This window comes from Anneissia japonica, unplaced genomic scaffold (genome assembly GCF_011630105.1).
Source record: "Anneissia japonica isolate Jap-2015-1 unplaced genomic scaffold, ASM1163010v1 scaffold284795_len787576_cov167, whole genome shotgun sequence".
Lineage (NCBI taxonomy): Eukaryota > Metazoa > Echinodermata > Crinoidea > Comatulida > Comatulidae > Anneissia > Anneissia japonica.
Genome location: NW_022685813.1, coordinates 761949 through 775721, shown reverse-complemented (window position 1 = coordinate 775721; position 13773 = coordinate 761949). Strand labels below are relative to the sequence as shown.

General features: G+C 35.1%; 1 protein-coding gene across 1 annotated transcript in view; it reads left to right on the top strand.

Annotated features, from left to right (window-relative positions):
• Positions 1-9901, top strand: part of LOC117112875 (CD151 antigen-like) — a 15369-nt gene extending 5468 nt beyond the window's left edge. Inside the window, exons 2-8 of the mRNA XM_033256079.1 lie at positions 862-964; positions 3666-3857; positions 4031-4105; positions 5318-5416; positions 5770-5886; positions 7387-7470; positions 8241-9901. Of these exons, the coding sequence (XP_033111970.1) occupies positions 890-964; positions 3666-3857; positions 4031-4105; positions 5318-5416; positions 5770-5886; positions 7387-7470; positions 8241-8294 (696 nt within the window). The 5' untranslated portion in view covers positions 862-889 and the 3' untranslated portion in view covers positions 8295-9901. The remainder of the gene's footprint in view (positions 1-861; positions 965-3665; positions 3858-4030; positions 4106-5317; positions 5417-5769; positions 5887-7386; positions 7471-8240) is intronic.
• Positions 9902-13773: the final 3872 nt, after the last annotated feature.

The following is a 13773-nucleotide window of genomic DNA, read 5'->3' as shown; positions in this document are numbered from 1 at the left end:
ATATATATATATATATATATATAATTAGGTTTGCTGATAATAACAATAACAGTGCTCGAATAAGAGCGTTTTTTAACGTGCGCATGGGCTATAATGCACACGTGACCACGACGTCGTCTCATCCTAAAGACAGTGCGCTATATAAACCTTTACAATCATAATAAAACAATAATATATAGAAGTTGGCGTATGAGTGCTGATAATTATAGTAACATCAGCGATTTCCATTTCCATTAGCTATCTAATGTACTGGTAATACAGCTACAATGAATCGAATGAATCGTCAAACGACTCGTCGAACGTGGATCACAATACAGTAATTGTTTTTAGTCCTTAAAATCTATAATTTGTATCGATTGACTCAGTACGTACCGGGTACATGAGTGTATTTTGTAAAAACCGCTTCCACGTGCCACTGGTATCCGTTTAAATATTATCTGGCATATATTTATTTCATTATTAGGCCTAGATTGTTAGAGACCTATTAAACATAATAATAAAAATGATAACTAGAATAATGATAATAATAATGATAATATAAAAAATAACCTCATATAAAAAAATAGTACAGTAATATTAATGATGAAATGATGATCATAACAATGATGATGAGGATGATGGTGATAACAATAATGATGGTGATGATGATGATGATGATGATGATGATGATGATGATGACATACATTATGTTTTCAAACACAAACAAATACATTATTATTAAGTAAAGACAACAATACAAAAAAAAATCTCGCCTGTCAAGTTTTGTCTTCAAATAATGACAAATTAAATAGTGATTATGACGATGATAATGATGATTATTACGATGATAATTTTTCAGCTGTATTTATGTTTTGCCTTTAGAAACTGACATCTACCTCACTTGTGCATAATGGGCGAATGTTGCACTGCATGTGGATCTGGAATTGCTAAGATCATATTATTCGTGCTCAATTTAATTGTATGGGTAAGTATTATTCCACTGACTGTCCTGTCTAACATCATAGTCAAGCTGCCAGTCACATTCTCTGGATCTTGTGTTTTTTTTTTCTACATTTTCCAATGTCATAAATATTAAATTTTAAGCCACACCCCTTAGATATTGTTACTAATGTGTGGAACCTTTATCAGCGTAAACGTGTGGAAACTTTTGTGCTTGTGGGACATACGCGTAATCCTGGCTATTAGATAACTCATTTTGATTGGTCAGTTGTTAAGTTTTGATTGACAGTAGATCTACTACATATAGCTAGCCTATATTATATACGGGCACAGTAGGCTCATCTAGGGCCTATTTTATTTACTAGCTTTCATTCGTCTTTTTTTTTTTATAACACACAATTAACAGTAGCATATTAATTTCTGATAAAATAGACCTAGGAGTTCATTGTACGTTATTACTGAATTCAGTGCTTTCGAGGCTGGATTTGCTAAATGGCGGGGCCAGATGAGTGTGGGTTCAGGGAAAGGGGAGATATCTCTAATTCACCATAGAAACGAATTCATGTGCCATGGGCAAGACCGACGAACTAACCTCAGCCTAGGTGTACATAGTGAAACTAAAGTGTTGTCTCCCAGCACTGGTCACAATTAACTTCGAGCCCCGCATTTATCCTTTTGAAAATGTAGGCATGCTGAGTTCCATCCAGTGAATGGATTTGAAAGTACGTGGTCTTACTTCCATAATGCGCGGTTTTTTACTGAGCCTTGCATTTGTAGAGTATAAGCACGAGTTGTATACGTATGATAAAACCGCTTTAAGATTAGATTTAATGGACCGTTGACAATAAAATTGAAGCCTTTAGATTCCCAGGGGCATGCTCTAAATAAAAACTCATATGGTTGATTGATTTGATCAAAGATGGGGAATAAAGCATATTAATGAAAATCAGGATGTCAATGTCCGTTAGTAGGTCATGTAATTAATTGTCCTCAAAGCATGTAACTGTAACAAAATCATAGGTCTACATAATATATTTATCAATTTAAAATTCATATCAGCTCAGAGAAGCGGCCTTGGTATAGTTGCCACGGTGATTTAAAAAATGAATAAATATTAAATAGATATGAATATAAAATATTTAAGCAGATTAAAGGGCAAGATATTGGCTAGGCGTTCGTACGGATTTTTTTCTTTCCAAATGACGATTCCATCCCACCGACAATCAGCAGGCGGAGTTGCGTGGTTCTCGCAGGGAGTGGATGCGAATTTGTGGGCCGACTTGCATGACCATCAGCAAACGCGGTGCGTACCCTGCTTTAAGAATAAAACCCCAAATTTCAGTAGGCCTCGCCTAAATGTAATGGTTATAGTAGTGAATTTTTCGATTTGAGTACTCATATAGAGTGGAGATATATCCGTCGACGTAGTTCATTAACAATTTGTCTGGTGGATAAGGAAGCTAGCTAGTTCCATAAAAAAGATTTTGTGTGATCATTAACCGCGCCGACGACCGGCAGATACGCTGTTTTCGATTCGACCCGGGTATGGAATTACTGTCCGTTTAACCTCTTGTTATCCTAATGGCTACATCGTATGTGGCATTATATTAACAATATTCATAAAGGCTTCAAAATGATGATTAACAAAACACGTTTAAGCTTTAACTTTTCGTTGGTAGATCGAAGGCATAATGATTCTTAGAGAAGCGTTGTCTGGGTTTTGCTGGAAAGTTAAACATCCTCAGATGACCATAATAGCTGCGATACCATGCTTAGCTAGCTTCATGACGTACCTAGTTGTACATGCGAATGTCCACCACTACACGTGAAACTATCAAAATACTTAATCTTCATTACCATTAATTAGCCTACTTACTTTATAATAATTACCTGCTCGCTTTTTTTTATCAATAGAACTGCAGGACAATAAATACAATCTAGATCTTTTTATACCTCCTTGGTCAAGTCAAACAATGGTCAAACTAACTAATAGAATTCTGACGATGAAAGCATTTAGTTGCATACCGCCCCCACTCAGAGTACACAAACTCAGAATTTCATTCAATTCTGTTTTGCTATAAGTCAATGAATTCAAGTTTGTAATTCCTGGATTACGAAAAAGAGAAGCCAATTCTTGGGTCGTGTAAAAGTTACAATCAACACGTCAAAGGTGTACTAGCATGCTATTAAAGTCAGGCTGCGGAGGGAAAAAAATGTTCTGATATGTTGTAAAACTTATATTTCTACGACACAAAAAGCATAGCATATTTGACGAAATACTCGCGAGCGGTTAATGAGATACAGATTTTTGAATATTTAAAAACTGGGGGAAAAGGGAAATTCACCACCGTTTTTTCAACCTTTTCTTCCAGTTTTTAAATATTTAAACATTATATCTCATTTAAGAGTATGATGCACAATTATCATAATTTACAGTGGCGGATTCAAGGGGGGGGGGAGGTATGGTAAGAACCCCACTAAATCAAAATTTTTTTAAATGAAGATATAAAGAAAATTATTTTCAGATTTTAAGTCTGAGAATGCAGTTTTTTGCCATCTAGAGGTATCACAATCACATATTTTCTTACCTCAGCCCCAACCATTGTGGGTATAGATCTTCCATCTGTGAAAGTACCGTACCTCCCCGGGCCCCTCTATTTTGAATTCCTGGATCCGCCACTGATTTATTGTCAAGAAATTGCTAATTTTTGTTGTTGTTTTTTTAGATTGCAGGATGTACATTACTTGGGCTTGGTGCGTATATGTACATCAAGTCCGACGACTTCTCCTACATACTGGATTCTGACACAATTTATAACGTTGCCATTTTACTGATGGCTACAGGTGGATTCTTGTTCTTGGTTGGGTTGAGCGGCTGCTACGGAGCATGCGCAGAAAACGTTTGCTGTCTTATGTTGGTAAGTTCCCCAGCAAAGGTGAATAAAAGTAATATGCATAAGAACAATAATAATAATAATGAATAATAATAATAATAATAATAATAATAATAATAATAATAATAATAATAATAATAATAATAATAATAATAATCATGCTGATAAACATTTTTATGTTACTTTTATAATTTCAGTACTTTGGATTGATGTTTATTGTACTGATAATGCAGTTAGTAGGTGCTGTCCTGGCGTTTATATATCAAGATGACGTAAGTATATTTGTCCTCTTCTATCATTTTTTAATTATCATTTTTCATTACTATATTCATAAACATCGTCATCAACATCATCGTTATATTATCACTATTATTATATACTCATTGTTACTGCTGATATTATATATTAATCATTATTGTTATTAATGATATCATTTATTATTATTATTACAGTTAATTTTATTTATTATTAGTATTGATATTATTATCATCATTATCATGAAAGGTCAAATATATAGACTTACGATCCGCTAAAGAGCAACGAAAATAGCTTGAGATTCAAAGCGTCTTGGATTTTTTTTTATTAATTTCCAATGGATAAAATAATGTAAATGCCCCACTTGTCATTTTTATTTTTCAACCATCTTTAAAGAGGGTAACCCTTCCAGTTGAGCCCAGTAAGTTAACTGATATTCAGGGGCCCTGAATAAAATGAAAGAACAGTACAAACAACATCATTACAAAATAATAATAATAATAATAACAATAATAATAATAATAATAATAATAATAATAATAATAATAATAATAATAATAATAATAATAATAAGTAATAATAATAATAATAACATACAATCCTCATAACAAGTCTTAAAAATATTAAATTGACTTACATAATGACAATTCAAAATAGAAGTTTAATTTATAATGCCTATTAATATAATGTAATATAATATAGTATAATATAGAATAAATCAAACAACGTAATAATAAGAATCATGCCCCTTAATAAGTCGCTACTGTAGGCCTAGCATGCGGGTGCTTAACCAGAGTCAAGGTCATTGGTCTGTGGCCCAATTCCATCCATCTACACTTTAAGTTATGAAGACATGTAATTCCTTCTTATGTTTGATTCGGTAATGTCTTAGTGAACACTCTTATTAATACAGGCCTATTTACGCTCAAAAAGGCTACAGGCTCTAAGTAAAGCAGATCATTATTATAAAGAAATGAAAGTTTGACGATAGGTTTATAATATACCATCATCATAATGATCACCAGCAACAATCTAGTCGATCATATTCAAAATACACATTTACCATCAGACTACGTAAGCGTGGGTGGGAGTGGGGAACAGAGTTTGTAGTGTGGTATAAACTATAACCATATGTATTATCAGTTAAGGCCTATAATGGGCAGCATCATAAGACTGTCAAATGTACCCTAATTTTGACGTAAATTTGTGTATGGCTTTTTCTCTATTAGCTGAAGGCAGAGTTACAGGACACAATGTCGACAACAATTAAAGAGAAATATGGCAACACAAAAGAAGCAACAGACGCTATAGACTATGTTCAAGAAAATGTACGTATGTCAAATTATGGAGGAAGATGGTCAAATGATATTGATGAATATTATTATTATTCATATAGTATATTCATATTATATATATTCACATTGGGTCTTCAACTTCATTGTTATATTACATAGTAACAATATGCATTCAAATTGCAACTTTCCAAATCAAAGCAATTCTAGTATTCTATGTCTCAAGTCAGCATGAACTCAGTAAATCTGGCTGTTGAAATGTATGTACAAGATAGGGTAAAGTTCTCTTATCTACACATCTTTCCAGCACTATTTTTTATCATTTGCTCTCAATTCCCGTTCATTTTATTACCCATTTTTGTATATACAAATTTATATTTGTTTTAAAGTTTAAATGTTGTGGAGCCGAATCGTTCACAGAATGGTTGTTGGATTTTGAATCAATACCTACTTCCTGCTGTAAAGTCGAAAATTGCCTTCCAATACCTGGAACGGTGTATGAGAAGGTAAGTTTAAATTTCAATTGTATTTGTGACAAAAACATTATTATTGCAATTCATTTAAATACTAATAGATGCTTCAGTACATAAAAAGGTGTACTGATTTTTAGTTTTAGTATTAAGGTTGTTAGAAATGTATGATTTGGTGACTTATAACAATAGGTTTAAAAAATTGTGTTTACAATGCTACAAAACAACATAATAATATACTAATAGACATGTTAGTAGTCGATCTTGTTTTATTGTTAACCGCAATAGCCTTCACAGTATTTAAATCTGTTTTAACAAAAAAATATTGAAAACTTTTTAATATTTTCTCAATATTTAAAACTGTTTTTTAAAAGTGGCTAAATGAAGAACATGCCTCACAGAAATTAAATCTCTTAAAAAATAAATTATGCATATCGTGCTTCTCAGTATTGAAATCTTTAAATAAAATAATGCTTTATCTACAATATGCTTTTCATTTTTTAAATAAATGCTTTATCCACAACATGCTTTTCAATATTTAAATAAATGCTTTATCAACAATATGCTTTTAAATATTTAAACTTGTTTAAATGCTACAGTATTTAAACCGGTTTCGAAATAGTATCTTCATCAGGTAAATGACCTAATCTCAGATCACTTCGTCATCGGCCGATGTCATCCGATGACGTGCACCCTCTTTTGGTATTTGAGGTCTTTTTCTGTTCCATGGGTTGGTGTAGAAGGTCATCGTAAATATGTAATAGCTTGTAGGCTCCTTATCTCCATTTAACTCTAAACGAACACATGCAACACCGTCAAGCTCTAAACTGACAATGACCTGGATTGTGTGCAACCACCAAAAACCTGCAAACAAAAGTACATGTGTAAATTAACATAAGATTGAAGCACAATATTTTGTTACCAAATTCACACATAAAAGCTGTTTTACTAACATATATATTCAATATAATTATCGATTACTATTATTTTATGAGATATTTTATTAGATGTTGATTTATTAGTAAGATATTTGGAGATCAAAATATACACCTACCTCCTAAGTTTAATCATGGAAAAAATATTTATCGTCACAAAATTGAAATATGGCGTCTATGATGAGGCCTGTTGCCACATACAGACATCAAAATAATCTGGCAATTTCAAATATTAAACATGTTTAAATTGTACGACGCGACTGCTTCCAAGACAGTCTCATGACGGCTCATCGCATCAGTCTGAGTTTTAAGTTGTGAGAAAAACTATCGTTTGATAGGGTTTGAACCCAGGGCCCCGAGGCTAGAGGGCAGGTATATTAACAACCGACCTATAGCTTCACTTTACTTGGTATGATCAAAATTATTTTCAGTTCTGGCACGATTTTTTGGTGATTTTGTAGTTTTGTAATTAGGTCTAACAATAGTTGGGGGAATTGCTGCTGCTGCTGCTGGTGATGATGATGTTGATGTATGAGATAAATTATTGTCGAGACACACGTATTTATATATCAATACCTTGTCTGTTTTTTCTCTCTCTCAGGGCTGCGTTGAAGCTGTTGACGATTGGGGGAAGAAGAATTTATTGATTCTTGGCGGTTTATCACTTGGTCTGCTTGTCTTTGAGGTATGCAATATATCATTTTGAGCGCGACAGACATCAGATTTTAACGAAATGATGAGAATGAAGAGCCGATCCAGCGGGGTTCACCCCTCTCGCTTCCCGCCAAATTTGTTTGGTGGTGTGGAACATTCATCTGTAAAAGTTTCTTCCATGCCCTCTCTCCCTCTTCTATTCAGAATTCCAGGATTCACCACTTAACATGATACAAACATGCGCAATATTGGCATGCGTTGACAAATAATATTCGGTGTATCATTATTGTAATTAAGATGGCTGCTGCTCAAAAACTCTTGAACTCTCTTCCCATCAGATGGATATACGGGAATATCGCGAATTTGCTTCAGAAAATTCCCTTGTTTAAAGTTAAGCTTTAATCTCTCTCTCTCTCTCTCTCTTCTTATCCACCCAATTGTGGTATTGTTCATGTTTTTGTTGTTTCTTTCTTCATTTGTCACTTCTAATTTCCGTATCTTTCACTTTCATTCTTTTTGGACATTTTGTTCAAAGCGCATAAAGACTAGGCCTATTATACGCTATACAAGTTTACAACCACTACCAATACCAAAATTCCCATCGCGCGTTCAGGACACATGATACGAACACGTTATAGTGAATTATTAAATCTGTGTTAGTAGGCCTACTTTGTAATAAATCCATATAGGCCCAATCATCTGATGATACGTAGTCACCTGGTTTTTTTTTTTTTTTAATTTTTTATAATCGTGTGCCGGTTCCTAATTGTCTCAGTATTTTATTCTTTTTTTTTCCCTCAGCTTATTCCAATGTGTCTTGCATGCTGTCTGCGGAAGATGATCAAAGATGAATAATTGAATGCAGTTTGATGAACGACTTTTTGTTTATGTTCTAATTAAAGCACCTCGTTCATAAGTCATCCTTCAAATTTTGAAATCCTGTGAGTGGGAGCTGGTCTGGATACTAAATCACGGTCGCTTGCTTGTGGAGCGACAACTGTACGGAGCTTTCGATTCGATTTGCGCAACGATGTGAACATAGAACGGATTCACTCATTCGTCAACCTTCTGCGTTCTCTGCACAACGTGGATTCTGACCAATCAACATCCTAGAATCAACGTCGTCACATGTGCAAATGACTGCTACACTAATCAAAAGCTCCATACTGTTCACATCTGTAAACAAAAAATTGCATTTAATATGAGTTTTAGAGGCCACTCATTGTAATATTATTTAGCACATTTACACATTGTTCTTAATACTTTTAAAAATCTATTTATAAAGAATGGTGGGGGTGGGGGGCGTTTGGTGCAGCGGTTGCGGGTAGGTGTGCATTTTGCTTGTGTGCTTTGACAAGGCACTTTGCCTACTTTGCCTCTCTTCACCCAGGAGTATAATTGGGTACCTTGTGGAAATATACTACTTTTACCTTATTCATAAAGATTTGTTGGTGAAACTATTGTTAGAAAAAATATATTGTAAAGATATTTTTTATCAAGAAGTTAGATATTGGAATACTTTAATAGACAATGAAGGATTGACATGGAAACGAAGTGCAAAAATATGTTCGAATTACCCATTACGTATTTATATTCAGAATTATACCTCTACACATTCATCCTGCTTCTGTAAAAATGAAAAAAAAATATCCAAAAGGCCCACAGTTGCACGGTAAATAATTAGAACGAAATTTTGTAAAAACACACTTTTATTTATTGAGGCTGAAACTAGTGTCAAAAGTTCTATTTATGAAAGTTTTAATACATAGGTATATTTTCTGCTGTTGTTTGTAACTATAGGAATGTATAACTATAAAGAACTCTGCGTAAATTTGAGAGGAGGGATGGAGTAACTCTAATTTTTGGCGATACTGTAATATTTAAATGTGTTTTAATGCATGATACCTTATCCAGAGGCTGAAAATTGTATTTTTATTGTTTAATAAGCCAATTCGTAGTTTGAACTGCGCATGCCCGTATCAATATACACACAACATAGGTTTATGTCAGTTGACCTTTGATACAGGCATGCGCAGTTCAAACCACACATTGGCTTATTTAATATTGGAATTGCTTATTTGGTAAATTAAAGTATAGTTATTAGCTTTAATAGAAAGTAAGACGCCAATAATGATAATAAACTCATAAAACACTCCTATTCTGTGCACTTTAAATAATGGACCCCACCACTAGCTAAGGTCCTACAAATCGACAGCATTAAGCGTACATAAACACGTGTATTCTCGGCCATTTTCTGATTGGTCAGATGTTCAATTCGATTGGCCCGCTGGGGAAAGGTCTGTTGAATGATAGCCATAATAGGAAACTGAATAATTAATTTTGTTTCGATCATTGAAACTGATAATTTACTGGATGTTTTTTTAAGCAATTCAATACTGAAACTGAATTTTAGGGTGTTGTTTTTAGGTTTTATCACAAATAATATATCATAACAGAGTAAACTATCTTTCGTTTATGTCATAATACCGTACCTTTTTCTATCATAATAGTATTGTTCTTTCCTATGTGTTTGAAATGATTGACTTTCCCGCTGGTGTAAGTAAACCCAACAACAGACTGAATTGGCGGCTCGGGTCATGTGACTTATAGTGGGTATTATTTTTTTGTTTACATTTATCAAGATCGCGAGATGAACAGTGCATCAAATATGGCTTCGCCTTGTTGTTGATGTGGATAATGATCATCATATGACATACTGTACGTACTGGCATTAGGATGTACCATACCAACCATGGACCTATTTTATCACCAACCTGTTTCACAAGTTTGGTTGAACAACCAGTACCGTTAAGGGTTATTTTCTACTTTATTACCTACAGTACTCGACTACAGCTGTCTCTTATACACATCTAGATGTGTATAAGAGACAGATATATATACACTAACATATTTTAGACCTAGATTTATCCCACCTATTGTGTGACCTGATTTGGTGAAACCCAAGAGTTGTAGTAGTAGCGTTTTGCATAATCCCGGAGACTCGTGTGATACACAGTACTAAACTGGCCTGGAAATTTCATGATGACGATAAGAATGATGATTCTATCAACCTGTAATGGACCTTTCCGTAAAAACCCGCTCCATGGATATTATTGTAGTTATAAATACGTAAGCCTGTGTAAGTACGTATTTATGGGGCATGCGCCTACTTCTCCTGGCTATTAAATAATACATTTTGATTGGTCAGTTGTTAAGTTTGATGGATACACCCGGAGAGGTCCAATGGCGAGCGTAGGTCTACTTGCTGCTGGACTTAAAAATAGAAGAAACATAATCGTCTGACCTCCTGTATCTGGTTGTAGGCTTCACAAGACTTGAATGTTGATGATTTGGCAGTTTTAATCATTTTAAAAATATGTAATTACAAGTTTTAACGAGTTTTTTTATACTATTTATGTGATATAGATAGAATTTCAATATTATCGTTTGTATTTTAGAGCTTACTATTGTTATACCGTGAATTGTAATAAAGATGTGCTTGTAGACAAATGTAATAAAATATTCAAAATTAAAGATAAAAGTATTAACTTTCTCTAAAGAACACACAAAATGTTCGTCGGATGTCGATTGTTTTTGTAACCGTGGCGTATCTCGCCTCCAGTCGTTTCCCACCGTAATTGAAAATGTTCAAAGCAAAAAAAAGAAGAAAATCACGCTTTAAGTAGTTAAAAAACACCTTAGTTTGAGAGCCAGCGCCCCCACCGAATCCCTACTTCACCTACGCACATTGATTTTTGCGTGCTTCAAATACTAGTGTTGTATGTGCATGACGTAAAGTGCGAAATAAATTGCCTCCAATCGGATTTGAAATTCCAACGAAAGCCTCAGAGGCCCCTTGGATAAGGTGTCTGCATAGACAGCAGAAGGTCCCAGGCTCCAATCCAGGTTTGGCAAATTTTGTTCGCACTCGCAGATTCCTCTTCTTTACCGTTTAAAATTTATATATATTATAAAGCATTACCGCAAGAGGATTTAGAGGTCTCGTCTTGTTTAAGAAGAGTGCGTATCCATTGATCTCCGTTTATAACGTGTGTGCTTTAAATGCTAGTGTTGGATTGGCATGCCGTAGGGTGCGAAATAGATTGCTTCCAATCGGATTTGAACTTCCAAAGTCTCAATGGCCCAGTTGGTTGGCGTCTGCATAGACAGTAGAAAATTCATAATTCGCATCCAGGTTGGGGCATTTGTTTTCGCACTCGCAGATTTCTCTTCTTTACCGTTTAAAATTTATATAGGCCTATGCCACTGTAATTTCTTTTCTTTGATGATTTATATATAATTTAACAGTGTTTACGACTATCTTGATTTATATTAGGCATATATATATATACCGTATATATGCTAGTGTTGGATTGGCATGCCGTAGGGTGCGAAATAGATTGCTTCCAATCGGATTTGAACTTCCAAAGTCTCAATGGCCCAGTTGGTTGGCGTCTGCATAGACAGTAGAAAATTCCGAGTTCGCATCCAGGTTGGGGCATTTGTTTTCGCACTCGCAGATTTCTCTTCTTTACCGTTTAAAATTTATATAGGCCTATGCCACTGTAATTTCTTTTCTTTGATGATTTATATATAATTTAACAGTGTTTATAAATCACTTAGAAGTGTTCCAAAATTAAATTTTTAAATACTTATCAGTTTGGTTTGGTAAGGCTCCAATTGATAGTGGGAATAAAGCCTGGAAGTTTTTCAAAGAAAAATACGGTACCTTCGCGACGTGCATATTGCTCCAGTGAATCGTCCGCCGGTTGAGGTACTTTTTATATAGGCCTAAGTCAAGAATATTATTCATGGCAAATGCTATCACAGCATGAAACAAAAAATGAATCTACCCATTCGTTGCAATAAGAGCATTATTTTACATTTATTTTAAATCCAAAAATTATTGTAAATCATAGGATGTTTGCAGTTACTGCCGATGATAATGATCATCATTATGACATTATTATTACGTACCGGTACTGGTATATTAGGATGTACGGTACCATGCCAAACAGGTCTATTATCACTAGACTGTTTAACAAGTTTGGTTGAGCAATCAGTACCGTTAAGTGTTATTTTCTACTTTATTACCTACAGTACGGTACTCGACTACAGAGATATATAGTCGAGGCCTACAACTCCCTCCCAGCTCCGGGCCCTGGTCAAGGCTTACACTCACCAGTGCATAGTCCTACTAGGCCTCAGTGGCGGCTCTAGGATATATTTGCCGTTGGGGGGGGGCTAAGTTGTTCGATAGGCCGGGGGACTTGAGCTCGTAGGCTCGAGCTGGGAGAATAGTTGAGAGGGGGTTCAGACTCCCAAATGAGATTATTTAAAAGTTATCAACCTCTGGATGGCCGAAAATGGCACTTTCGGACTGTGACAGACATGTGTTGGCTTGGTGTGGGCTTATTTTTATGGTCTGACTGCCCGACGAGCTCTGTCCGGCGGGGGGATTGACCTGTCCGGTGCGGGGACTTAAGCCCCCTGCCCCCGCTGGCGCCGCCACTGCTAGGCTTATACCTGTATGTAGCCTATCGTACACAAGCGGCATTCCAGAGCCTAAATAAAATGCACTGAGATTGCCTAAGTAATTATATATCACTAGGCCCTTTAATAAAAACATAGGCCTACTGCCTTACTTTACCTTGGGTCGCTGTCTAAAAAAACATCATAACTTTCCCAATATACCGTAACTTTGTTCAATGAGCGCACTGTGGTTTACGATGTGGATGTTTACAAATAGTATCCACTATATGTCAATCGACCAGTAATAGCTGGAGTCGCCGATTTGGTCTATCGATAATAGTAATGGTATTTACCGTAACTTACCTATGCAAAGGATAAGCGCAATAGTTGTTGGTACACTTTTGCTTTTGTATAAGAACACATTTTATAAGAACACTAAGGTTGAAATTGCTTAAAAGTAAGACCAAATTGAGGCTGAGGTAAAATGTCAAATGAGGTTTTTAATTTTTTTTTTTTTTAAATAGGAAAACCAACAAATCGTATCTGTACCTTGGGAGCAGTAGGAGTACCCTCTATAATACAGTAGGACAGATTCAGAGATGTCCGAAAGTGGGGGGGGGTCGAAAGTGGGAAACGAAAGTGGGGGAGATCGAGATAAGACCACCCATGGGGTCAGGGGCTATGTCCCCGCTAAATTGTTTTCGAGAAGAAAAATAACCTCTGAGGCGTTTTGGACGATTTTTTTCTTCTTTTCTTTCCCTTTTTTTTTTTTTTTTGTTTTTCCAAATGGGGGGGGGGGGTGTACCCCCCTAAATCCACCCCTGTGTACAGTAACTGCTGTACAAATAATAATTTTTTATCT